The sequence below is a fragment of the Clarias gariepinus genome, chromosome 20, assembly GCF_024256425.1.
Source record: "Clarias gariepinus isolate MV-2021 ecotype Netherlands chromosome 20, CGAR_prim_01v2, whole genome shotgun sequence".
NCBI classification, from domain to species: Eukaryota; Metazoa; Chordata; class Actinopteri; order Siluriformes; family Clariidae; genus Clarias; species Clarias gariepinus.
In genome coordinates this window covers 22,490,941-22,517,419 of record NC_071119.1, presented here as the reverse complement: position 1 = coordinate 22,517,419, position 26,479 = coordinate 22,490,941, and the positions used below count along the sequence as shown (strand labels likewise).

Genomic DNA, 26,479 nt, shown 5'->3' with positions numbered 1-26,479 from the left:
GTTTGATGGCAGATTGTTTGATTGGAGATGGTTTGATTGGAGATGGTTTGATGGGCGAGTGTTTGATGGGCGAGTGTTTGATGGGCGAGTGTTTGATGGGCGAGTGTTTGATGGGCGAGTGTTTGATGGGCGAGTGTTTGATGGGCGAGTGTTTGATGGGCGAGTGTTTGATGTTACATGGAGTGTGTTTTGATAGGAGAGAGTTTTGTTGGGAGAGTGTTTGATGGCAGATTGTTTGATTGGAGATTGTTTGATTGGAGATGGTTTGATGGGCGAGTGTTTGATGGGCGAGTGTTTGATGGGCGAGTGTTTGATGGGCGAGTGTTTTATGTTACATGGAGTGTGTTTTGATAGGAGAGAGTTTTGTTGGGAGAGTGTTTGATGGCAAATTGTTTGATTGGAGATGGTTTGATGGAGAGTATTTGGTGTTACAATGAGAGTGTTTGATGGGCGAGTGTTTGATGGGAGAGTGTTTGATGGGAGATGGTTGATGAGAGATGGTTTGATGGAGAGTATTTGGTGTTTGATGGGCGAGTGTTTGATGGGCGAGTGTTTGATGGGCGAGTGTTTTATGTTACATGGAGTGTGTTTTGATAGGAGAGAGTTTTGTTGGGAGAGTGTTTGATGGCAGATTGTTTGATTGGAGATGGTTTGATGGAGAGTATTTGGTGTTACAATGAGAGTGTTTGATGGGCGAGTGTTTGATGGGCGAGTGTTTGATGGGCGAGTGTTTGGTGTTACATGGAGTGTGTTTGATGGGAGAGTGTTTGATGGGCGAGTGTTTGATGGGCGAGTGTTTGGTGTTACATGGAGTGTGTTTGATGGGAGAGTGTTTGATGGAGAGTATTTGGTGTTACATGGAGTGTGTTTGATGGGAGAGTGTTTGATGGAGAGTATTTGGTGTTACAATGAGAGTGTTTGATGTTACAATGAGAGTGTTTGATGGGCGAGTGTTTGATGGGCGAGTGTTTGATGGGCGAGTGTTTGATGGGCGAGTGTTTGATGGGAGAGTGTTTGATGGAGAGTATTTGGTGTTACATGGAAAGTTTTTGATGGGAGAGGGTTTGATGGGAGAGGGTTTGATGGAGAGTATTTGGTGTTACATGGAAAGTTTTTGATGGGAGAGGGTTTGATGGGAGAGGGTTTGATGGAGAGTATTTGGTGTTACATGAAAAGTTTTTGGTGGGAGAGGGTTTGATGGAGAGTATTTGGTGTTACATAGAGTTTGTTTGATGGGAGAGTGTTTGATGGGAGAGTGTTGGGCGTTACATGGAGAGCGTCTTGTTTGATGATGAATTTTGCTGTTTTTGGTGTTTAATGTATTGTTGCTCATTTTGAGAATGTCGGTGTTTGACGCAGAGTCTTTACGCTTGATGATGAATGCGGATGTTTAACATTAATGCACAGTGTTGATGTGAATGTTGGTCTTTTGACTCACAGTGCTTGTGTGTGTGTGTTTTAATTGTGTTTTTGATAGAGAATATCTAAGTGTTTGTGTCTATAGACTGATGAAGTGTGGAGATAATGTGTAAATGTCTCTTGCGGGTGTTAATCTGTCTTGCGCTCACTTTCGATCGTCCTTTGTGTTCTCGCCTCATACACACGGCTCCGGTCGCGTCAGTAGCGCCGGCGGCTCAGAAGCTTCTGTTTGAGTTTTTACTAAGTCTGCTTAAAGTGCTGTTCTTTTTGTTAAAGAGAAGTTGTTACACGAGCAGCACTGAGCACACACACGCAAGGTTCTTAAATTCCTCGAAACACATGTTCTTTTATGAACTCGTGTGACTCACTTGCGTGGAAACTTGGAGCTGCTTTTCCTTAAACACACACACACACACACACACAGTTGTTTTTCATTTGTTAAAGAACTCTATCTATAAATGCACTTGCAGTGCAGCATTTCTCACAGACAGACGGCGTCTCATTCTCTCTGCATTTTCTGTCTGTGGTATTTTGTTTTAAATAAACATATCTGTTCCCTTTTTTCTTAACTCTTAAATTTTTTTTTTCCTTTCCTTTCTTTTCAGGGCTCGTGTTTCGGAGCAGAGGATGAAGGACGTCTCTCTCTCCAGATCAGTCTGTCTGAGAGAGGTGAGAGGCCGGCACACCTGGACAAGCTGAAGCCCTACGTCCTGGAGAACATCATGGTGCTGCTCGTCCTGCCTCCGCCGGGGGGCGCCGCCGCATGTATGCAACGTGACTCGAGTCTCACGCCTTCAGCACCACTTCCTCTTTATATTTCTCCTTTTATTCAAAACGTACAACCGTTGTAAGAGCCGGCACAAGGCCTTACCCAGAATGCATTGTGCTCGGATGTAGGAGTAGGTTCGAAATAATTTTTGTGAAGTGTCGCAGTAAATTTTATTTTGTGTGTTTATATCAGGTGGCCCGCAAAAAAAAAAAAATCCTTTCAGAACAAAAATTTCCCTTTAAGGACTTCGATACCTTTCTCAGAACTTGTGTGGCTCAGTGCTGCCCTCATGTGGCATGTTGTGGTTTTTTTATTCGTGTCTTTTTGGTTTCGTATTGGTTTCGATCTTAATTATTTTTTTTTTTTTTGCCCACAGATCCAAAAATAGGTGTGTACATGCTGAACTCAGGGGTCAAACAGCTCTTTGTCAAGGTAAGAGCACAAATAAAGAGAATGTGATATCATCCAGTTATATCTGTTAGTAATACTTTAGAGGAATATCTGTAGCTATAACGTTCCCCAGTCTAGTGTGTGTTAGGTAAATAGCAGGACGTGTAAAATACAGTACTGAGACGTTTAATAAGTATTTCAATGAAATCTACTGTATTTCAGCCAAAATGTGATTTTAGTGCTAAAAAGTGTCTCACTAAAGTAAAAAAGTGAATTTTTAGACATGATGATATAACACCGTTTTTTTTATAATACTGATCGCTTCTTATCTCCCAATCCATGCTTTCATGTTTTTTTTTTTTTTATTTATTTTTTTATACATGTACACATTTATGTTTTTATCAGATGAAAAAAAACACATTTGCTAAATGCAATTTCATGCCCTTTTATGTCCGTAGTTTCTGTTACTATCGAATTCCGAAAAATTCAAATCTTTCAACGATCTTAACTGTCACTCAGATTAAACTTGGCCGATTTAGATTTCGCATTTAAACCTGAAGACGTGTATTATTCTAAAAAGCTGTATCGCAATATGAATTTGACATGGTTACGGACACTACAGATCTTTTTTTATTATTATTATTTTTTTTATTTTACCAAAAAATTATTTAAGCAAGATCATATACTTCTAGACGCTTACATCAATTTTATTTTTAATACTCCTAAAGAAATATTAATACTTTGCCTTTTAAATTATTATCGTTTGAAGCGAGACAGTATAATGCTGAAAACGGCCATGTGAGACTGGTCACTTTAGTGTTACATAAACTTTAGAAGTAGCTTCTTTGTCACATAAATATTCTTTATTATATGTATAACATAAACATTTTTTTTTTTAATAAATCAGCACCAGTACTGTGTTTTGGCCGTTTAGAGAAATAAGTAGGTTTGTAAATAATAAACAACATTTGTAAATGTAAATGTTTTTTTTAATTATTTATTTATTTTTTATTTTATTTTTGCACAAAGTTTCAGTTTGATCAGGTTTACATATTTGTAAATTATTTGTTTATCAATTTATTTAAATCTTAGCCAGTTGCGCCTCCCTCTGGTTCTCCCCCGATACCCATTTATAGGCGATAACCGATATTTGTGCTTGGTTTCATTGATGTTTGTACAAACAACAGTTAGTTACAATCTTCAAAGACATCTTCAAAGCGATTCTTGTTGCTATGTTCCAATATAAAACATGACGGTGTGTTCAACATTAGGACCTAGCAACATGAAGAATCGCTTAGAAGATTAGGCGTACTGATGACAGTTATCATCTCAAGAGATTTGTGTGTGTGTGTGTGTGTGTGTGTGTGTGTGTGTGTGTGTGTGTGTGTGTGTGTTTGCTGAAGCGTGCAAGCAAAAACTCTGTGTCCGAGTGCATTGTTCTTTTTGTCCCCTTGACCTGTTCTTGCGCTTCCTCTCACTGCGCGAGCGAGTTGATCCACTGGATCATTCTCGCGTGTCTCACAAACACGTCCTCATTCCCACGAGTCTAGCACCTCTGTGGGCGGGACATTGCACCGGGCGTGGTTCTTAAATTATTATTTTTTAAATCATATTGCGTCGGATCGCGGTGTAACACACACTGAGGAAAGCGCTATCCGTCTCCTTCTACATACACGAGCGCTCTGTCTTTCTGCGTTTTCAGTGCTGACTGTATTTATTTTTATTTGTGTCATTTCTGTCTTTTCTTTGTGTTAGTCTGTCTGTCTTTTTATGTATTTTTGTACCTGTATCTTTTTTTTTATCTTTTGTTTGTTTCTGTGTTTCTTCCTCTTTCTGTCTGTCTCGCTTTTTTCTTTATTTGTCAGTGTCTTTCTGTTTTCTTTTTATCTATCCAACTGGTTCTTTTTGTCTTTGTGTCTGTCCGTCTTTTTTCCCCCTTTTCGTTTGCGTCCCTGTTTGTCCTTCTGTGTCTTTATGTTCTTTTATTTTCTCTAATCCTGTCTATGATTCCTTACAATCACTGTGATTGACGGGCGGGAGAACGAGATAGAGTAAGCCCCTCCCACCGAGAGCGCACAAAAGAAATATAGAATATTTTTCGAAGACATAAGGATGAGGATCGTTTGTTGTTTGGATGCAAATGCAGAATCTTTTATTTGTTTATTTATTTGTTTGTTTACCAGTTGATCTATTCCTATGTGTTTAATCACTAAATATCCTAAATGTTTAGAGAAGCTCAGAGAAAGAGAGAGAGGGAGGGAGAGGGAGAGAGAGAGGGAGGAAGAGAGGGAGAGTAGACGCCGTGTATTTGTTGGAATTTAGTACGTGATTAGAGACAGGAAGCGGGGAACGGAAACCAGGAGGTAAACAGGAAGTGAAAGATTTAAAACTAAACATTTGAAATAGAGGAAGATGAAATGAACGGGATGTGTGTGTGTGTGTGTGTGTGTGTGTGTGTGTGTGTGTGTGTGTGTTTAATCTCTACAGGAAATCCAGATCTTGTCAAGGACGGACATCTCTGTAGAGATCAGCCACACGCCACTGAAGGCTTCCGCCAGTAACCTCACTCAGGTGGCCACGCTGTCCTGCAGACGTGAGTTCTTCACACACACACACACACACACACACACACACACACACACACACACACACACACACACACACACATCATCTGAATGTTTATCTTCAGCTCCAGCACTTTGTAGATTCAGATCCCTGAGTGACGTAAGACCTCGTGCTGGACGTGTCTCCTCATGACCGCATGCTGTCGTTTATTGTTTATTGCGTATTGTTTACTGTTTGTTTATTGTGTGTTTTCAGGATCTTTATCGTCTCTTAGTAAAAAATGTACCAGTCAGATCGGCTTGCAGACGTTGGGCAACATGAGCGTGAACATGTTTCCCTGGTTACAGCACACACTCCGGTGAGACTCCCAGCTGTCTGTCTGTCTGTCTGTCTGTCTGTCTGTATTTTCGTCTATTAATAAAGCAATTTCTGTCTCCCTTCCATAATTGTTTGTCTGGCTTTTCATCTGTCTGTCTATGTTTGTGTTTTAATCTTAAGTCTCTTTCTGTCTCAGTTCTGGGTGTATTTCTTGGGTGTTTTTATTTGTCTGCCTGTCTGTCTGACACTCTGTCTGGCTCTTATTCTGTCTGTCTGTTTATTCTTGTGTCAGTTTGTCTGTTTTATTTTGTGTCTGTCTCTTCGAAAGGCACATGCACACATTCAGAAACTGTCTGTCTCTTTGTTTTCCTGTGTGTCTGTTTCTCTCTTGTCTATTTAGTTTTGTCTGTCTGTTTTATTTTGTCTGTTTTTATTTTTTGTCTTTGTCTGTTTCTGATTATTTTTGTGTCTCTGTCTTTCAGTTTTTTCCACCTGTCTCTCTTTGTTTTTCTTTGTCTGTTTGTCTGTCTTGTCTTTTTTGTGTCTGTCTTTGTTTCTTTTTTGTCTTTGTCTTAGTGTCTTAGTGAAAATCTTTCTGTTTTTTCAACCTGTCTGTCTCTCTGTTTTTCTGTCTGTTTGGCTGACTTGTTTATTTTGTTTTTTTGTCTGTTCCTTTGTGTGTGTGTGTTTTTTTTATTGTGTCTGTCTGCCTTTCAGTGTTTTCCACCTGTCTGTCTCTCTGTTTGTGTCTGTCTGTCTGTCTTGTCTATTTAAAGATATAGTCCTGTCTGATTGATTGTTTGACTTTGTGTCATCTGTCTAGTCTGTCTGTCTGTCTTTTTCTGTCTAGGTGTCAGTGTTTGTCTTTCTGTGTGATTGCCTTGTCTCTGTTTGTCTGCCTGTGTATTAACCCCTGTCTCTCTTTCTCTCCCTTTCTCTCTGTCTCTCTCAGTGATTCTGCTGGCTGGTTTCAGTTCGTCCAGAAGCAGAAGAGTGCAGATCAGGTGGAGTTGTGGCTCACCAACCCGCTCCACCTGAGCTTCACCATCACCAACGTCTCCCTGAGCCAGCCGTCGCCGCGGCTCTTTAAGGTCACGCCGCCGCTCACGCTCCTTCACCTCGCTCTCGCGTCTGTAGCTCGGCGCTAAAATAAAAACCTGTATTTTGTTCGTTCCTGCCGTAGGTAGTAAACGTCAGCCGGTCAGTGGGCGTGGCCCCTGGCTGCTGGAGGCTGCTGACGCTCCACTTCCTCAACAAGACGTTGCCGGTCAACGTGGTTGCCGTGGTAACGATCAGCACCAGCCTGGGCTTTTCGCTGGAGCTGCTTGTGCATGCGTCGTCCACGGGGTCAAAGGTCAGGGTTCATTAATAATAATAATAATAATAATAATAAGTATTACCGCAGTCACGGTGCTGATGCGTGTACGTGTGTGTGTGTGTGTGTGTGTGTGTGTTTTCAGAGGGGGGAGGTGGTGTTTGAGGGCGGTGGCGAGTGTGAGCAGCTCTGTCCTCTCCGCCTCTCCAGAACCGGTGAGTTTTTTATTTTCTGCTGTAGTTATGATGAGAGATGATGCACAAAGTGTGTACACAAGTACAAAGTGTGTGTGTGTGTGTGTGAGATAGGGCGTTTTGAGTGGCAGCAGTCTCTCCTCCCAGAATCCTTTTCTTCATTGTGGAAGACGGACAACAGTTTGGCGACGGCACTCTGCAGCCGGTGGCACCGTGGAAAAGAGCTGTCCTGCAGGTACACACACACACACACACACACACACACACACACACACACACACACACACACATACTAGATTTTTGTACTCTGTTCGATTTTTGCACAAAAATAATACACACTGTCTCTTTTGTGGTGTGTGTGTGTGTGTGTGTGTTTCTAGATGGCCGAGGCTTCCCACAGAACATGATACAGCTCTAGATTTTGGAGCAACACCAGTCAACGAAAGCAAGGTACACTCACACACACACACACACACACACACACACACACACACCTACCCCTACAGCGTGACCAGTCTTTAGTTTCTCACTGTGGATTTATTCATGATTAAAATCACGCCTCCTCTCTCAGATTAAAAACTTCACCCTGAAAAACCCGACCGGTTCTCCGGTTGCCGTGGAGATCAGAACCCTGTCTTCGTATCCTGCTCCCCTGGAAGCGTTGGACCTGATCACCAAGTGGTACGTGATCACCTGGGCATGTTTATAGCTCAACATTCATACACAAAATAAAAATAAATTCAGCGATATCACACAAAACATTTCTGTTTATTCATTTTTTTCCCGCCCCAGGTTTAACATCAGTCCCCTCTCAGTAAACATCACTACAGCCGAGTTTTCTCTCCTCCCCTTAGATCAGAAGGTAACGATAATATTCTTTATATTTGTAAAGAATTAGTATTGAAGTAATGCATTCAGTAGTAAGTATGGGACATGTATAGCCTCGCACTCCTCTCTAGTAAGTCAGGATATAAGGCTTGTGAATGAAATCCGCATTGTAAATGAAATTTTCCTGCCGTTTGTGTGTTCAGTCTCGGGAGGGTCAGCGAAGCAGCAGCGTGCAGAGGATGGTGCTGCAGCCGTGGGAGACGAGGAGCGTCTCCGTGGCGTACACGCCATCTGAACACAAACCGGTCACCTCCATTTTTCTCATCAGGTATGTCCAGAGGTGGGGCGGGGTAACTGAGTACATGTACTCTTATTACTATACTTATGTACATCTTTTACATATTTGTACTTTACTTGAGTAGATAGAAAGATTGATAGTTTCGTTCCGGGAGCATGTTTGTAAGTCGGATTTGTTCTTAAGTCAACCAAAGTGAGTCTTATACGCAATTGACACGAACATGCAATATAAATCATACCATTTGACTAAATCTCTGTCCCCCTTCCCACGTTGCTATCATGTGGCAAAAACCGTAACCGCACCTAAGGAAATGAAATTCACACATCAATTTTAACAGTGTTGTCTTTGCGCCTCTAAATCGCGAGGGGAATCCCGGACGCCTTTTTCTCTCTGAGCTGTTTTTCACTATATTGGACTGTAAACTTTGTTACGTTGAGGATTTTTTTCCGAAATTAGTATTATTTACCATCAGAACAGCTTTACAGGACAGGCGTTTTCTATCATCGTGATCCCGGACTGATTAATTGAAACTGATGAGCCAACCTTCCTCCTACAAACACATACAATATACTGGACTTTAGAATTTAATACATTTACTTACACGCTGAAACTATTGTATATAATTGTCAATATTAGTGCCTGGTGCACTGCAGTGTCTATTTAAAAAAAAAATTAAAATGCACATGGGCTACTTCTGCGAAATTTAACTGTGGTCCTTTCATATCTGCGGAAATTCGTAACTCAAATGTTCGTAAGTCAGGGACGACCTGTACTTCATTGATCCTGAAGGAAGTTCCAGACATCCCCTGGAAGTGAAGACAGTAGACAGGGAAAAACACGAAAGAGGTATTATTTGATAAAACTTTTACTTTACTACATACTACAGCACATAATTGTACTTGACTTCATTTCTGCATGGTGTTGTGTTACCTAACCACACCGGAGTGTAGTATTTGTAGCGCCATCTGCTGACTTTCATGTGTAATTGCCTGACTTGTCCTACCTTCGAGACGTGCCTAATAAAGTAACAGGTGATTGAAATCAGAAGCTGAGTTGGTTGCAGACAGCCACGAAAAGAGTCGAGAGAAAGAGATTTTTTACTCTTAAAAAGACTCAAGTACACGGAGTAATGTAAATGGAGGACTTCTACTTATACTTGAGTAATATTTGTTTATATATTATAACATATATCATATGTCATTTTCTCAGGAATAACTTGACGGTCTTCGACCTGGTCTTGGTGAAAGGATTTGGAGCGAAGGAGCTCCTGCGTGTAGGCGGGAAGCTACCCGGCCCTGGGGCGTCGCTGCGCTTTAATGTTCCTCAGTCCACCTTGATGGAGTGCAGAGACGGTAAGACTGGTATAATAATGACGCAGAAATAAGGTCAGGTCTTAAGTATGGAAGTGCAGCGCATTCTAATCTGCTTTCACGTCTCTCAGGTTTGCGCAATCACCTCAGCAAGCCTCTGTTCGCCATCCAGAAGAGTTTTAAGGTGGAGAATGCGGGCGAGCTTCCTCTCACCGTCATGTCCATGAATATCAACGGATATAAATGCCAGGGCTTCGGCTTCGAGGTGCTACAGTGCCGGTCCTTCCGCGTCGACTACAACTCGTCCTCCGAGATCACCATCGCGTACGTCTACACGTGATGAGTTTTTTATTATTGTTATTCTATTATTATTGGGAGGAGGTATGTTTCATTTGTTGAAACACTAAACTAAACAGTACAAAAGTAAACAGTGCAAGATTATAGGTTGTGTCAAAATGGCACACCTGTTTTTCTCATTATTAGAGATATATATTTACTTTTTTTGTCTTTCCAGATTCACTCCAGACTTCACGTCATCGTGGGTGATCAGAGATCTGACCTTAATAACCGAGCGCGGCTCTTCCTTCCCCTTCACCCTGAACGTCACCCTGCCGCACCACATGCTGCCCCTGTGCGCTCAGGTCGTCCCCGGGCCCAGCTGGGAGGAGTCCTTCTGGGTCGTCACACTCATCTTTACCTGGTTAGACTCCCTTTCATGCACATACAAACACACACACGCACATTTCTAAACCGAGTTCCAGGTTAAAGTGTGTGTATATGTGTGTGTATTGACCTGCATCTGACCTCCTGTGTGTTCTGTGATTAGCTTCTCGTTGGCCGGAGTGTGTCTCATGGCCTTCCACCAGGCTCAGTACATCCTGAGGGAGTTTACCACTCCAACTCCACGCAGCAACCATAACTCGAACCCTCGCGATAACAGCAGCCAGAACACTCCCAACAACACCAGGTAATGTGCAACACACAGAAACTCACTCACAAACATGGGGAAGTGCTCTTCACAAACTCGTTCTAATGAAGAGAAAAAAAGAGGTTAGAAATGCTGCAGTATTCCTCACATATGGATGTTGTGCAACTTCGTGATATAAGAGCTATTTCTTTCCAACACACACCTACACAACCCACACAGTGTACAAAAAGAACAAGATGTACAAAATAGTGTTAGCAAACACAACATGGCAGATGAATGTTTTTCTGAACAAATATAATAAGATTAATTAATTTAAATGAATATTAGAAATATGTGTAGTTATGAATTATCTTTTATATCTGACTGTATATTTTAATAAGGGCCCAAGCACTATGACTTCAGCCCTAATGTGTGGGACCCTCTTGTACATCTAAGTGCACCCCCCCACCCTCTTGTGGAAACCCCCTTACACACTGGGAGCTCAACAACTTTCGCATTGCATGTCACGGGTTCTACCCAACAGGAAGTCAGTCATTTTGGGTTGTTTGCAAAACACACCTGATGGATTTTGATGTACTCCTCCTAGGGGATTTATACGAACAACACCAAACCGGGCCGATGTGATTCAAAGACAGTGAGGACACAAAATTGCAGAGGGTTTTTTTGATATCTCAAACGGGTCAGCTGTTTCAGTGCCTTAAACTATGAGCACAGAGTGCTTGGGCCCGCTCATCGTTGCTTGCAACTACGAGAACAGGGTGCTTGGGCCCGCTTATCGTTGCTTAAGTTTTTGTCTAATGAAGTCTGTGTGGATCTTTGACGTATGTACTTTGTTTATTTCCTCCAGCAGTAAAGGCAAAGGCAGCTGCAAAAGTTACTCCGACACAAGCCACACTTCTGATAAAGGCAAAGGGCGGGGCTCCACAGCCTTAGCCAATGGCACGCCACGTTCCCAACCCTCCACGAGGAAGAGCTCCGGAGCTTCCTCCCAACCTCAGAAGAAGCAAACCCGAGTTTCATTCCTTTACAGATACAAAAGCAGCTCGACATCTAACGCTAACACCCCTACTGCTAATTCGAACCCCCCGATGGATGAAGAGAGAGAAGATCAGACGTTCGACCCAGACCCAGACGTCTGCAATAACAACAACAATAACGACGACGCTTTAATCGAGTCGGCGCTCCACGTGGAACAGAAGGAACACGTCAGGGAGGAAAAAACGCTGCCAGGAGATATGTTTCCCATGGAAACGCTTCCTGGATTTCCAGAAAGCATCACAGCCGTTCACGTGCCTCAGGCTGATGTGATTGGACAGGTGGAAAGCAGGTGCAGTCGGGGGAGGGAGGAGGACAAAAGGGAAAATGTGGACACTGAGGTACGCGAGTCCGAGTTCCATCTTTGTATCTGTCTGTCTATTAATTTAAATCCAGAGCTTAAGAAGTGCTCACAATCTTCTTGTGTTTAGCCGAGAGCGAGCGAGTGCTCTCATAGGAAGAGAGTGGAGAAGGACTGTGAGCTTGCGGTGTCCAGTTCCAGCACCAAAACGAAGAAGAACTCAGGGAGGAACCGCAGGAAGCATGTCGAAACCGTCCCAGGGTGAGTGGATTTACAAAACAGTGACGACAGTACATGTGATCGCTTTAAACATGCTAGCTTAGCACTTCAAGTTCTTCACAACCTTCCAACGAGCCACAATTAGCCGACATACTTGACAGCAAACTTTATATTAATTCATATCCCTGACAACCTTACAGACTTCCTGAGCTTGGTGCTATGACGATGACGGGGATCGAGAGAGAGCCCGAGTATAGAGAACCTCGAAACGTAGCTAGAAACCGCAACCACTCATCCAGCATGAAGCTGGAGATCCCCAAAGCAGCAGCAGCGGCGGAGAGCCCTCTCAAACCAAACGGTGAGGAAACGCTTTATTTTTGTCTAATCAAATTCATCAGGCTTTTAGGTGCATGAGTTACACCATATATGTGTGTTTTTTACTTCTTTTCAGGTGTGTGTTTGGCCAGACCTAGACGGAAAGCCCCGGAGCGCCGGCTACAGTGGGAATCGGGCTCGGATTCGGGCAGCTCATCAGGCAGCGTCAGGGCCAGCAGGGGATCATGGGGCAGCTGGAGCAGTGTGGAGGGAGAGAAAGACCTGAGCAGGACGCGAGAGAGTGAGACATACAAACGCACAAAATACACTAAGGGAACTTGATCTTAACATACATTTAGATCGTGTAACAAACACACACACAACCTTTCTAAACACTATGTATTTGGTTCGAATCAGGATTGCTTCATTTTTTTTAGATGTTCATTCGCCTGTGCTGTTAGCAAGTAATGCATGTGTGTGCCATTACTGTTGTTTTATTTCAGGAGAGCCAGTGCCATACAACATGTACACATCTGAGCGTGATTGTTACCCCTCAGTGAACTGCAACTATAAAACTCAAAGGTAAAAATAATAATAATAAAGAAGCTATTAATACACATTGTTCAAATTTCACATTTTTCTGTAAATGAATTTTTTTTTTTCCCCCACAGCATGAACAATCTGTATGAGAGTCATGAAACTCCTGCTCTTTCCCCCAGTTTCGCCGACATAGCAGCAGGTGTGGACAGAAGTGCAGGTGAATGTTTTTCAGCAGCCATGATGATGATGATGTACTGTTTCCCAACCTCCACTTATTTATAAATATTTACCAATGTGTCCTCAGACTCGGGTGGTGTGTACATGCCAGAGGAGACCTGGTCTGCTCCTTCTGTTCCTCTCACCAATGGTTTCAGGTACAACATGCCAGAACCACGTGGCACCTACAACCAAAACTCCAACTCCAACCCTTTTAACGGGTACGGGACACACCGTGTATATCCACAGACTCTGTATTTGTGCTTTATAGAAATGATGAATAAAATAATACATAAATATATGTGAGGAAACATCTCAGGAGATGGAAAAGTATGCAGAGAGGTGAATAGACTGATGGATGGTTAGATATGAAAGCATAAATAATGGATGCAAGTGGATATGTGCGTGTATGATGTAAAGAGTAATGGATAGATGGTAGCTGAATGAATGAATCGAAGTATGCAGGTTTGATGGGTGGATGGGAGTTAGATGAGCGGGTGGATGCTGGCTGAGTATAGAATTAGTGTATAATGGATGGATACTAGTGGGAAGCATGGGATAATGGATGAATGTTAGTGTAACAGGTGGATGGGAGCTTGTTGGATGGTGTAAATAGGGTTGAGATTGATCATTTTTGGACGAATAAATGCTAGATAGATAAATGGCTACACATAGGATCCAGATGGATGCTAGCTGGAGAAATAAAGTAATGAATGCTAGTTGGATAAATAGATGCTGGTTGGTTGAATGAATGCAAGTTGGATGCATGGTTTTTGAATGAATGTATAGATGGATGGATTCTGTTTTGATGAAAGGATGGATGGATGGATGATGGATGCTTGTTTGGATTGATGAACAGAGAGGGATGGATGCTTTTTGGCTAGAGAGATGGATTGAGGAGCAGATGCTGTTTGGTTGGATGTATGGATGGATTGATGGATGCTGTTTTGATGGATGGATGTTTGTTCAAAGGATAGAGAGAGATGGATGGTAGTTGGAGAAAGAAAGTATTGAATGCTAGATAGATGGATAGAGCAGTAGATGCTGCTTGGATAGATGGATGGATGCTTGTTATTTGGAAAGAGTCGATAAATGGAGGGATGGATGTTTGTTGGTTCGATAGATGAATAAAGAAAGGGATGCTTGTGGATGATTTTTTGATTATTAGATGGAAATTGGATGGTTGTTAAATGAATGTGTGGTTGGATGAATTTGTCTGACCCAGATGGATGGATACTGTGTGTGTGTGGTTGTGGAACTTATGTTATTACCATCTCTTTCTAGAAGGTTTCTGTGGAATACCGCAGCCAGTCAGTGCAATCCATATTCCTACTGCCCCCCAAATAACTACATGCGACCAGGTACATCTCTCTTTCTCTCTCTCTTTCTTATATATCTATAATGTTAAAATATGAACAGAACATTTCATAAAGCCTTGCTTTAACCCTCTAAGGAAAGGGACATTACCAGAACAGCTTCCCTTGCCGTGAACCTCAAACACAAGCCAGCTGGAGTGAGGAAACACCACACGAGGTCACTTCCTCTTGGGACATGACCAGCTGTGTGGGCAGCAAGGTGAGCTTGTAAGGAAATGAAAGAAAAGGTATTCAGTCAGGGTTATCTTAGAAGTTACATTCCTATCTCTTGTCTCTTTATCTCCCTCAGCCGTATTTCTCAGGCACCCGGAGCCTGTCTCCGATCTCCTCCAGTCTGTTCGGCTCCATCTGGACGCCTCAGAGCGAGCCGTGCCAGAGCCAGGTCCACTTCCACCCTGAGCGCTCGGTACCTGTCTCTCCAGTGTCTCCCTTCACTCCGGAGCCACTCCCCAATAAGCACTTCTCCAGCTTCAACCCGTTCGGCCCCCACATGAACCTGGACATCTGGAACAACTCGGCCTCGAACCGCAGCTCCAACTCTCAACTCTCCAACGACTCGGGCTACTGCGCAGACGCGTAACCGCGCCATCCTGGAGCACCGCCCACCGAATAAGTAAAAGAAAAAACGACGACGAATCCAAACATAAGAATGTGGTTTTATTGATGACAGAGGAAAAAATGTGAACTTTCTTTTGTTTTCCGTTCCATTTTTTTCCTCGACAGGGTTTTGTTTGTGCAAAATTTAAGCTTTTTGTTGTATATTTTTCTAGATGTTTTGCAAACTTGGCCATGAAAAAATAAAAAAAAAATGTTTTGTACTAGGCTTGTCTTTGTATTATTTTTAAAGATACATTACTTGTATCATCTTATGTCAGGAATATATTTATTTAATTTTTTTTTTTTTTTTTGTATTTAAGAAAAATCCCGCTGAAAATCTCATTATATTTAGTGTACGGTACACGAGTTATGATATCAGTTTATCCACGCAAGTATGGCGTGTCTGAATGACATGAAGATGCATTGATGAAGCCTGGAGTGTTCCATACATCCCATGTCCGAAAAGGGCTTTAAAGGGTTATTGTGTTGTAAAGACCCATGTGCCTGAAAAGGGGGTGGGGCATTTTCAATTTATGGGGCAAATACTTATACAGTTTTTAAATAATGATTTAATTTATTAAGGAAAAAAAGCTGTCCAAGCCTGCCTGTGAAAAAGTATTTCCCCCCTTAAACCTAATAACTGGTTGTACCACCATTGAAATTTTGTCCCAATAGTTTTAATTTGGCCAAGGTCAAAATGTGGAACAATTCAAGGGGTATGAATACTTTTACAGGGGACTGTACATAGATTCTGGGGCGACAAGGTAGCCTCGCACACCAGTTGTGTTTATATCTTGTACTGTACTGTAAACTTCCACACTGACTAGTGAGACAACGAGCATCGCAAGAGGGCGCCAGAGAGCTTGCACCGGAAGGAGAAATCAATCACTTCCGCTGTTTTCTCTTAACGCTAGCAACGCGCGTGCTGGATATTTTTTAACCTTTTACTAGACTCAGATAAAAAAAGAAATAAAAGCGTATAGTGTCTTACTGTATGTTGTACATTATTTTTTATCTACAATCTGAACCTATTTGTTTTATACCTCCTTCTGCTCCATTTTTTATATTTGCACAATATAAAAGTCAGGTCTTCTTCTTCTTGGTGTTCCCCGGAAGTTAGTATCCACTATGTTGCACTCGCGCCATCTTCTGGTCCGGATCTTCCTTTCAGTTTAATCCTCTATAATAAAATACTTAAATTCAAATGTTATTTGTCATGTACACAGTATGATATAACTTGAAATGCTTGTATTTCAACAAAAAGAGAGAGGTTTCAGTATAAAATAAGTAAATTAAAAAAATAGAAATATAGAAAAATATGAACGAAAAACTTTCCGTGTAAAAATTATTTAAATGTACATTATGTACAAACAATAACAAAAAAAATGGTAGATTAAAAAAATAATGAATTACAGAAGAGTTAAAGTGGACTGTAGAAACTATGTCCAGTTATGGTGTGCAGAATAATGTGAAATACTTTTATTTTTGTCCTCTTTCTCCTTTTTAAATACACTTTTCAAATTCCTACTGGTTCTCCCCTGAATAAGAGAGCTCCTATGTGACACTCTTCATCATGTAAACCACACCCCACCCTATAGGAAGCATTTAAAAAACATTATTTCTCAATCACTTACTCATTCACACATCGTCTGTACTGCTTTATCCTGTATACGGGGTCACAGGTGGCCTGGAGCCCAACTTTAGAGGCTTAGGGCATGTAGCGGGGGCATGTCCAATCCATTGCATGGCATACACACATACACACACTCACACTCATTTATGATCCAATTAATGTAATCTGCGTGTCATTGGACTGTGGGAAGAAACTGGAGTACCGGGAGGAAACCCAGAGAAAGAGGTCATTAGGACCTGGTGTGGAAAATCTTGTTAGATAACTCAAGAATATTTAGACAAGTGGAGAAAATATCTCTTTTCTGTGAGTTTCAGACCATTTGCGAATCTGGGGAAATGAGGGACTGGACAAATTGGCAAAGGAAGCATCTAAAAAGTGAATGTTGAGGTCAATATCCGATTTTTAAAATCAGATTAGAAAAAAAAGAGTGATGAGAAAGGCAAAACAGTAGTGGGATAATGAACCAAAAGTGAGACATTTGCATGTAATACAGGACAAAGTGGATGTGGTAGAAAACGGGACGGGGGAGAAAAAAATGGAACGAGGATGTATTAATTAGCAGACTGAGAATTGGACACAGCAAACTTAATCGCCCCCAACAGGACTGCCATAAAAGTGAGACTGTCGAGCAGGAGAATGAGCTTAAGAGATAGCGCTAATGCATTTACATTACACCCTTATCCAGAGAGACTTATATTTTGATCGCATCATACATCTCAGTAGTTGTGGGTTAAGGGCCTTGCTCAAGGGCCCAATAGTGGGTACTTGGTGGTAGTGGAGTTTGAACCTTGGACCATCTGTACCATCATCCAACGCCTTAACCACAGAGCGAACCCTGACCAGTAACGTACTTCACTGGAAGAAGAAGTGTAATGCTCTGAGGTGCACATATTTTTGCCCGTATGTTTGTGTTTATATATATTTTTTTACTCTACTGTACACTTCCAGCCTGAGACACTGGGCGGATAATCATGGCGCACGAGCATCGCCAGAGAGCGCCAGAGTCTCGAGCGTGCGCCGGAAGTGGAAATCAGGCACTTCCGGTGCGTTGTGTTTTCTCAGTGTGCTTAACGCAAGCTGAAAGTTACTGAGTGGAGAGAAGACAACGAAAACAGCGTCAAACATGACAGAGGTTTGTCATTTACGTTATTTACTTACATTTAAGTGTTTTTCTTACAGTTTCACGCTTTTAAAACTTGTCCCAGGTGGTTAGTGAGGTATAAACCCGGGCTGTAGCAGGCTAGCTAGCCGCGCGCGCTGGACATTCATTCTCTTTACCCTAGACACGGATTAAAGAAATAAAGGCGTGTAGTGTGTTACTGTGTAATTATACATCATTATTTATCTACAGTCTAAACGTATGTATGGTTTTAATTATTTTCCGGCTACATTTATGCCCGGTACTTATTACACCGGTTTGTTTAATGCGCTGTTTTGAGCTCGCGCACAAACAAACACCTAACGCACACTTTTTGCACACGGCATTGCATTAATTCATTTGATGACTTCTGTATCATCAAGTTTTCAGTGTATAAACTAAGTTCTAAAAATAAACAAAGAAATATATATGTAACCTTGCAGATCAAATCTCCAGACGAGCTCAGGCAGATTCTTTAACATGCTCAATAAAACTGAGTTGTTCTTATAAAAGTGCATAAACAACAGGGATGGGAATCAGCAGTCACCTCCCGATACGATAATATCACGGTACCTCGATGTCGATTCGATTAGTAAATATCTCGATTCGATATCACATTTCCCCTCGATTTTGTTACTATTTGAAACCTTTAAAAAAGTTAAATGAAAGTTAAATGTAGGTCGTTCCTAATGACATTAGTTTTCTTATTTAAAAACCAAGCGCAGCATTTAAACATTGAAGTTAGTTATACAAACTAACTTAAATAGCAAGAGTTTACCATTTAACTGAGCTACACGTATCGCTGTCATCCACCATAATTATTTCTGAGCAAACCTGGCAAATAATTGACTCCCACCACAAAGGATGCAAATGTGTAAATAGTTTAGACCGCGCTACCTGTAGGAATATAAAGCAAAAGCGACGCTTTACCGCCTCAAACATCTCCAAAGTCTCAACTTGGCAGTGAGCTCGTGGGTTGAGCAGCTTCAGGGCTGCGGTTCTGTGTGGCTTCTAACTTGATTTTCTTTTAATTTAGTTTTCTTCTTTATTAAAATGCATACAGCATTTTATTAAAAATAAACATTGTCATTATTCACAATACAAGGAATAGCTTAAAGTTGGCTAAAATGAATTAAGTGCATTACAGTGCTATACATTCTTATTTTAAAGCCTTTTTCAGATGCAAAAACTAAAAAAAAGGTATTTCAAATGACTAAGTGTCCAAAAAAAAAACAAGGCACACATTAAAATAAGTAATGCAACCTTACTTTGCGCTTCTTCATCTGTGTTTACTGGCGGCTTGCACTTGGAAGCACGCTGTGTCACGGCAAACAAATAACCACGCAAAAACATAACGCAAGCTTTTATATTTAATTAAAATAAGTTTTAAGGCAGAAGATTCTGCCTCGATTATTTTTTGTAATCAAGTTACTCGAGGAATTGTTTCAGCCCTGACACTGATCACCGGTCACGCCCAATCAAACTGAAAACCAGCCAATTCTGGTCACCGTCTGATCAGCCGGTTCATCTCTGCAATAAATGTAAAATAAAAAAAAAAAAAATTTTTTGGGACTCAGACAAACGCATAATTTCTCTGTAGTCTAAGTGTTTTTCCTGTGCAGCACTTTTTAACACGTGGCTTTGCCCAGCATACCGTGTACGTCTTGTGCTCATCTATCTTTTTTTTTTTGCTCACATTCAGGAGGTGCAGAAGCACTCGGTTCACACACTGGTCTTCAGGTCTCTCAAACGAAGCCATGACATGTTCGTGTCCGATCAGGCCAAACAGGTCTCTCTGGACGAGAAGAGGTGGGGTTAATATCAGTAAAATATTTAGTTTGAGAAGAATATTTATTTTGCTAAATAACAATTCATATATAAATTGTTTGTTTTTTTCCGTGCTGCTGTTTCGCAGTCACAAGATGAAGTTGAATGTTAAGTTGAGAACGGAGTACAGCCCGGTGTTGCACATGCCCGTCCTTAAAGAAGGGAAAAGCAAAGTGGCGTCAAACGCCCTGGATCCATACGACACGATGGGATATGCCTCAGCCGGTGAGTGTGAGAATGTTTAATATTGTATTGTATTTGTTTTGTATTGTTTTTTTTTGTACTGTTTGTTATTGTTGTTCGAACCTGAGTGAGTCAAGAATTGAAAAGTCATGATGAAGCCAAGCACCATGCTGAGTTATTTCTGTAGTATGATGTTTACCATTTTATTTATTTTTTTTGTCAGAGAGCGATCCAGAGTACCTGATCACAGGAACACACCCATACCCATCTGCCCCAGGTATGTCCTGAACACAGAGTCTATCAGCTTTGTGTTGTAATGTGATTTATGAGCCTAACGCAGTGTGTTTATGATGTTCAGGAGTTGCCCTGACTGCTGACAATCGGCTGCAGAAGATGCCAAGCGAAGCCGCAGTTCACTCCATGGCACTGGCTCTGCCTCCGTCTCAAGCAAGGTACACGCACACACAAACACCTAATCTCCCTGTGGGTGGAAATCCTGGTTTGTCTCACTGTTTTCCGTATGTTGGTGTGTGTGTTGCAGGCAGGACATGGCTCGCACTGCAGCGAGTGTAGGTGATATCCACAGACACGCTGGGGCAGCGGAGCGATCGCAACCACCACAACACACAATGGTGAGGAGACTGTTTACCTTAATGTCTTTGATTTATTCTATTAAGATGTACACACGAGTACAAATTCATTTAAAGCAATGATTTGGTATTCTATATATATGACGATGCGTTAACAGTTTTTTTTTTTTTTTTTTCTTTTTTGTGCTCAGGCTTTAATGGAAGCAGGAGGAACAAAGAACTCTACGCTGATTCCTCGAAAAGCCCCGACAATGCCCAAACCACAGTGGCACCCACCATGGAAACTCTACCGGGTGAGGAGAAGTAGAGACAGAATGGGATAGGAATAAAGAGAGAAGGACAGGGGATGAGGAGGTAGTGAGATAGAGGGAGAGACGAACATGCAGATAGAGGGACAACTGGCCAAAGTCAAAACCATTCCTTTCTCGGCATCAATTCGAGATTTTAATTCATGCTTTTATTACGAATCGTTTAGATTTTTGCAATGCACTTTATTATGGGAACAGCCAGGCGTCACTTGCACGATTGCAGCTTGTACAGAATGCTGCTGCACGGCTTTTAACTGGTACTAAAAAAAACGAGAACACATTACTCCGATTTTAAAGTCATTGCACTGGCTTCCAATTCGTTTTCGTATTGATTTTAAAATTCTCTTATTTGTTTTTAAATTTTAACATGGTCTTGCCCCTGAGTATATGTCACACATGCTCCAGCTCTACTGCCCTGCTCGCTTTCTTGGGTCAGCTGCTCAGTCTCGTTTGGTTGTCCCCAAAACACTGAGAAAACTCGGGGGACCAATTCTTTTTTGTCATGGGTCCTAAACTATGGAATGATCTGCCGTTGCATCTTAAAAAATTTAATCTTTCACATCTTTTTACCCTTGCTTCCAACTCAGTTTAATTTGCTGACTGATATTCCTGTGTTTTATTAAAACTGATACTATTTTTTTTTTGTGATGTAACCTATTCTTGTTAGGCTGTGTACAGCACTTTGGCTGACCTTGTTGTTTTTTAAAGTGCTTTATAAATAAAGTTTGATTGGATTGGATTGGATTGGAGGGAGGGAGAGGCAGAAAGGTAGAGAGAATTATATAGTTTTCTCACTAAGGGGGAGAGATGGGTGGAAAGGGAGAGGGAGGGAGAGAGAGAGGTAGGCAAAGGGACAGTGAAAAAGGATGAGAGACGTGAGGGGAGGATAAAGTAAAAAACTGAAACTTGCATGTTGTATAATTTATACCGTTACAATAATGAGTACAAGATAATGTTTGCAGAACAACGTAAGCGAACATTAATATGATAATAGTGCACTTCTCTAGGCAGGTGGCCTAAATAGTGTGCACTTAGTCCCTTATCTTAGGACACTAATATGAATGTGTGTAAAAAACAAAAATCACTTAAAATATTGTTTTTAATCTTTGAGTCAATGTGGCAGTTGTGTGTTACTTCTGTGTGTGTGTTGCAGGTGATCAGCGGTCATCTCGGCTGGGTCAGGTGTTTAGCGGTGGAGCCCGGAAACCAGTGGTTTGTTACTGGATCTGCAGACAGGACCATAAAGGTGTGGGTTATGAACATGCTGTGGAGCTGTGATTTTATATAAACGATACCACTTCTTGAGATTAAACTTCTAAGAGCTTTTCAAGCGTTCAGGATGTTTGATTTGTGTGTGTAGATCTGGGATCTGGCGAGTGGGAAGCTGAAGCTGTCTCTAACAGGTCACATCAGTACAGTAAGAGGCGTGGCCGTGAGCTCCCGCAGTCCGTATCTGTTCTCATGTGGAGAGGATAAACAGGTCAAGTGCTGGGATCTGGAGTATAACAAGGTACACACACACACACACACACACACACACACACACACACACACATATACACAGATATATAAACTTAAACTCTGATGTACCACAGCTGCAAGTAAATACACAAACATCTGCAGGTTATCCGTCACTACCACGGTCACCTGAGCGCTGTGTACGATCTGGACATCCATCCAACCATCGACGTCGTGGTGACGTGCAGTCGTGATGCTACAGCCAGGGTGAGTTCTTCTCTCTCTCTCTCTCTCTCTCTCTCTCTCTAAAAGTGTTATAACAGGACATTAATTTACACGTCACTTGTGTGGTTTGTGCGTAGGTTTGGGACGTTAGGACCAAAGCGAATGTCCACACCCTGACCGGTCACACCAACACGGTCGCCACGGTGAAGTGTCAGAGTGCTGAGCCCCAGATAATAACAGGTGAGCACACACACTCGTCTTAAATATGTATATACTGTATTTTTCTTTTAGTATGATTACATATATCAGGATTCAGATGTGTTTTGCCTGGGATGTTAACATAGCCTAAAAATGTATTAAACGGTTACATTTGTCTATCCATCCACTTGTCTGAAGTCGGGTCACAGTCAGGTTAGAAGTTTCAAAACCTTCCCTTTTCCCGACCACCTCCACAAACTCTGATTGGAGGATCCCGAGGCCGTTCCCAAGCCTGTGTGGAGATATAATAATAATAATATCTCTTCACCTAGTCCTCGGTCTGTCCCGTGACCTTCTCCTAGCTGGATTTGCCAAGAACACCTCCCTAGGGAGGCATGCTGGTTGATATCCTTTCCAGATGTCTGTCAAAGGAGCAACGGTTTTAATCCAAGTTTCTCACAGACCACTGAGCTTCTTATTCTGTCTCTAAGGGAGATGCCTCCTGAGAAAAGATATTTCGCCGCTTATATTCGCAATTCTGTACTTTTGTTCATGACATAATCCTCATGCTTGTAGGTGGAGGTAGAAACAAAGATCGACCATTAGATTGAAAGCTTTGTTTTTTGCCTGTATTTTTTTTTATTATATTTTTCCATACCGCACGTAACTTTTTTATTATACGCCACAAGAGGGCGCACTTGTGCAATATATAATATATATTATCTCCTTATCTTTTAGCACGCATTTTTTCTTCTGTATAAATTTTTTTCATAATTTAGTTTGGTTATAGTATTGGCCTTTTATTAATTTGTTGTCTCACAGGACACATTTGTTGGACTGTTTAGGAAAAATGTGTTTTCATTGTTACTGATTAACGTATACATAAATAAACCATCAAAATCCGTATCCATGTCCGTGTATTTGACTTTTTCAGTTTTAGATATTTAAGTCTGGACATGCATTGAAGTGTTTGTTTTTGTTGCCGCGGTGTTACAGGTAGCCATGACACCACCATCAGACTCTGGGATTTGATCGCTGGAAAGACGAGAGCAACGCTGACCAATCACAAGAAATCTGTGCGAGCGGTGGTGCTGCATCCGCGACAGTGAGCGTCTTGGATTTAATTTCTTAACCGAACAATTTATCAATAATAACAGTATCATTCATGGGGGCTGTAATGAGAGTAATGCACAATGTTTTATGTAGTTATTTTTTCATTAACTTCAGTTTGTTTCCAACTTTTAAAAATCCTTCATCCATCTGCGCGTTAATGGTGTCGTCTCCGTAAACAGCCTGTAGCTCAGTCAGAGATTGTCAACTGCGACAAAAGAAATTTTTAAAGAGGATACAGAGATTCAGAAGAAATTGACATTATAGTGTAAAATTGAAGATTTTATATAACGGTATTCAACAGTAAAATATACAGATTATAGGGTGCAGCTCTGATTGTACAGTCTAATTGCCGGATGTATAGAAAAAGAGTTACTCTATCAACACAGTACAGTTTACACCATGCCTAGTTTTTGCATTACTTTCGGTACAGGGCTCGTATCAAAACGATTTAAGCAGATCATCACAATGAATACATTTATTATTAGAAGTTATGACTACGAAGCTGTAATTCGCGTCCTGTAACTCATACTTCTTTTTCCTGTTTATCGTAGATACACGTTCGCTTCAGGATCTCCGGACAACATCAAGCAGTGGAAATTTCCAGACGGGAACTTCATCCAGAATCTGTCGGGACACAACGCCATCATCAACACGCTCGCAGTGAACTCTGATGGAGTCCTGGTTTCTGGAGGTTTGCATTATTTATTTATTTATTTCCCCCCCCAAGATGTTGAATTCTACACCATAAAATTAATAGCTAAGAACGCATTTCTAATGCTTCTCGCTCTGCCTCCACGTTCAGCCGATAATGGAACGATCCACCTCTGGGACTGGCGGACGGGCTACAACTTTCAGAGGATCCATGCGGCTGTGCAGCCCGGCTCTCTGGACAGCGAGTCAGGGATTTTCTCCTGCGTGTTCGATCACTCCGAGAGCCGCTTGATCACAGCAGAGGCGGACAAAACTATTAAAGTTTATAAGGAGGACGACACTGCGGTAAGGAAGCGCTTTATTTATTTAGTATATAATCATTTAGGAATGTATATCATCACTACCTGTTACAAAATAATACATTCCCATGAGGTGGTGTATAACAGCAGCTTGTTATATCTGTGTTTTAGACGGAGGAATCCCACCCCGTGAACTGGAAGCCAGAGATCCTCAAGAGGAAACGATTTTAAACTTTGCAAACAAAAAGAAACTGTATTTTATTATGTTAATTTCCCCCCTCCTTTTTTTACACCACCTTACCTTGCAGTTTCTTTTCCCCATAAATGTCACAGATCAATGTTGCTGCAATTGTTTTTTTTTTTTTTCGTTTGTATTATTGGTTTATCAGTCCGAGCTGGTGATGCCAATAGAAATAAAACCTTCTGTAAAACCTGTTTTACACACTGATTTGAATTTGAAACAAAAAGGCTTTCTGACTCTTAACGTTTTGCTTGCATCAGGCTTCATATTTTGTTTGTTTCCTCAAAGAAAGTCATTAAAGCCCAGTTTGCAGGGAGATCAAATAGAATCGGCTGATTTCTTTATTTCCCACTGCCTGTCTAAACCAGATCACAGGTTTAAACCAGTTTTATAATTGATGTCAGACATTCTCATGAGAGAAATAGAGGCGGGATTAAAAACAGGATAAACAATATAAGAAAAATATTTCACCATTTGAATATCTGATGAGTCTCTGTAAACATCTCAATTTTTATGGCTTCATTCAAGAGAAATTTCATAGCAAGTCTCTATTTGCACTATTGATTGTTAATGTCAGGATTTAACTTGTGTTTATAATATTAAAAGTGTAACTTTTGTGAGTTAAGGATGAGACGGTGTAATGGTGATATAATGAACTATAAGCTCTAGGTATAAAACGGTATTAACCCATGAACTGTACAAAACACAACCAAACAACATTTACATCTCCGGGGATTATATCCGGTTTGTGATTTCTGCATAAAAAAAATCCAAATACGTTACAGTGGAACCTCGGATTACGAGCATAAGTCGTTCCGGAAGCGGGCTCGTATTCCAACACTTGTAAATCAAAGCACATTTCCCCCTAAGAAATAATAAAAAAAATTAAATTATTCGCTCCACAGCCCCAAAAAATAAATACATAAAAATAATTAACACAAAATATAAAGTAAAAAGAAAAAAATTAACCTGCACGTTACCTTAACAGAAAAAATAAATCCCGACAGATACGTGTTTCCATTTATGCGCACAGGCGCTCTGTGTGGTTTTTTTTCGCTCTTGCGCTGCTGAGTGTGTGTTATGTGTGTGTGCGAGCGTGCGCACACACACATAACACACACACTCAAACACTGACAGACACTAACGACGAAAGAGAGTATACCGTTGGCTCAGTTGTGATGACGCGACACTCGGTGTCAAAACAAGAAGCGCATGCGTTATACATGATACTCGGTGCTCGTAAACCACGACAACGCTCGTTTTTTAGGTCAAAATTTATTAAAAATCTTTACTTGTCTTGCGGAACACTCGTAAACCGCGTTACTCGTAATCCGAGGTTTCACTGTATATTGCCAAAAGTATCCGCTTGCCAGCCTTTACTACAAAATTTATGAACTTGTGTAACATCTCATTCTTAATACATAGGGTTTAATATGATGTTGGCCCACCCCTTGCAGCTAAAACATGACTGCGCACCGGTGCACTAAAGCAAGGTTCATTAAGACATGAATGAGCGTGTGGAAGTCTTGACCTCAACATCTTTGGGATGAATTAGAGCGGAGACTGCGAGCCAGGCTTCTCGTCCAACATAAGTGTCCTCACAAATGTGCTTTTGGAAGAATGGTCAAAAAACCTTATAAACACATTCCTAAATATTGTGGAAAGCCTTCCTTGAAGAGTTA

The 26,479-nt window shown here is 41.3% G+C and overlaps 2 protein-coding genes across 4 annotated transcripts in view; both read left to right on the top strand.

Annotated features, from left to right (window-relative positions):
• tmem131l (transmembrane 131 like) overlaps window positions 1–15,159 on the top strand; it is a 53,127-nt gene extending 37,968 nt beyond the window's left edge. The window contains exons 9-34 of one of the 3 annotated variants that reach the window (XM_053479983.1): window positions 2,025–2,184; window positions 2,565–2,620; window positions 5,066–5,171; window positions 5,399–5,501; window positions 6,414–6,552; window positions 6,645–6,815; window positions 6,922–6,991; window positions 7,085–7,205; window positions 7,351–7,420; window positions 7,542–7,651; window positions 7,763–7,832; window positions 8,002–8,126; window positions 9,306–9,448; window positions 9,538–9,730; window positions 9,921–10,106; window positions 10,233–10,373; window positions 11,185–11,710; window positions 11,801–11,931; window positions 12,090–12,247; window positions 12,341–12,505; window positions 12,708–12,786; window positions 12,876–12,961; window positions 13,049–13,181; window positions 14,245–14,321; window positions 14,414–14,535; window positions 14,626–15,159. In XM_053479983.1, coding sequence (XP_053335958.1) covers window positions 2,025–2,184; window positions 2,565–2,620; window positions 5,066–5,171; window positions 5,399–5,501; window positions 6,414–6,552; window positions 6,645–6,815; window positions 6,922–6,991; window positions 7,085–7,205; window positions 7,351–7,420; window positions 7,542–7,651; window positions 7,763–7,832; window positions 8,002–8,126; window positions 9,306–9,448; window positions 9,538–9,730; window positions 9,921–10,106; window positions 10,233–10,373; window positions 11,185–11,710; window positions 11,801–11,931; window positions 12,090–12,247; window positions 12,341–12,505; window positions 12,708–12,786; window positions 12,876–12,961; window positions 13,049–13,181; window positions 14,245–14,321; window positions 14,414–14,535; window positions 14,626–14,916 — 3,732 coding nt within the window. In that variant the 3' untranslated portion in view covers window positions 14,917–15,159. Of the gene's footprint in view, window positions 1–2,024; window positions 2,185–2,564; window positions 2,621–5,065; window positions 5,172–5,398; window positions 5,502–6,413; window positions 6,553–6,644; window positions 6,816–6,921; window positions 6,992–7,084; window positions 7,206–7,350; window positions 7,421–7,541; window positions 7,652–7,762; window positions 7,833–8,001; window positions 8,127–9,305; window positions 9,449–9,537; window positions 9,731–9,920; window positions 10,107–10,232; window positions 10,374–11,181; window positions 11,711–11,800; window positions 11,932–12,089; window positions 12,248–12,340; window positions 12,506–12,707; window positions 12,787–12,875; window positions 12,962–13,048; window positions 13,182–14,244; window positions 14,322–14,413; window positions 14,536–14,625 lie in introns of all 3 variants that reach the window. The other 2 variants (XM_053479984.1, XM_053479982.1) reach the window with 2 other exon arrangements.
• Window positions 15,160–17,592: 2,433 nt separating this feature from the next.
• Window positions 17,593–25,126, top strand: plrg1 (pleiotropic regulator 1). The gene is made up of 15 exons (XM_053479554.1): window positions 17,593–17,698; window positions 19,407–19,513; window positions 19,620–19,756; window positions 19,938–19,991; window positions 20,073–20,166; window positions 20,256–20,346; window positions 20,496–20,597; window positions 21,766–21,858; window positions 21,973–22,122; window positions 22,236–22,337; window positions 22,433–22,535; window positions 23,490–23,598; window positions 24,158–24,297; window positions 24,409–24,602; window positions 24,728–25,126. The coding sequence occupies exons 1-15, from the start codon at window positions 17,690–17,692 to the stop codon at window positions 24,785–24,787; spliced, it is 1,545 nt and encodes a 514-aa protein (XP_053335529.1). The 5' UTR covers window positions 17,593–17,689; the 3' UTR covers window positions 24,788–25,126.
• The last annotated feature ends 1,353 nt before the right edge of the window (window positions 25,127–26,479 follow it).

Excerpts from the sequence above, each read along its gene's own strand:
- plrg1 (XM_053479554.1), top strand. Across the intron at positions 20,167-20,255 it reads CTGCCTCCGTCTCAAGCAAG|GCAGGACATGGCTCGCACTG; the intron begins GTACACGCACAC and ends TGTGTGTTGCAG. Across the intron at positions 22,338-22,432 it reads GTCGTGATGCTACAGCCAGG|GTTTGGGACGTTAGGACCAA; the intron begins GTGAGTTCTTCT and ends GTTTGTGCGTAG.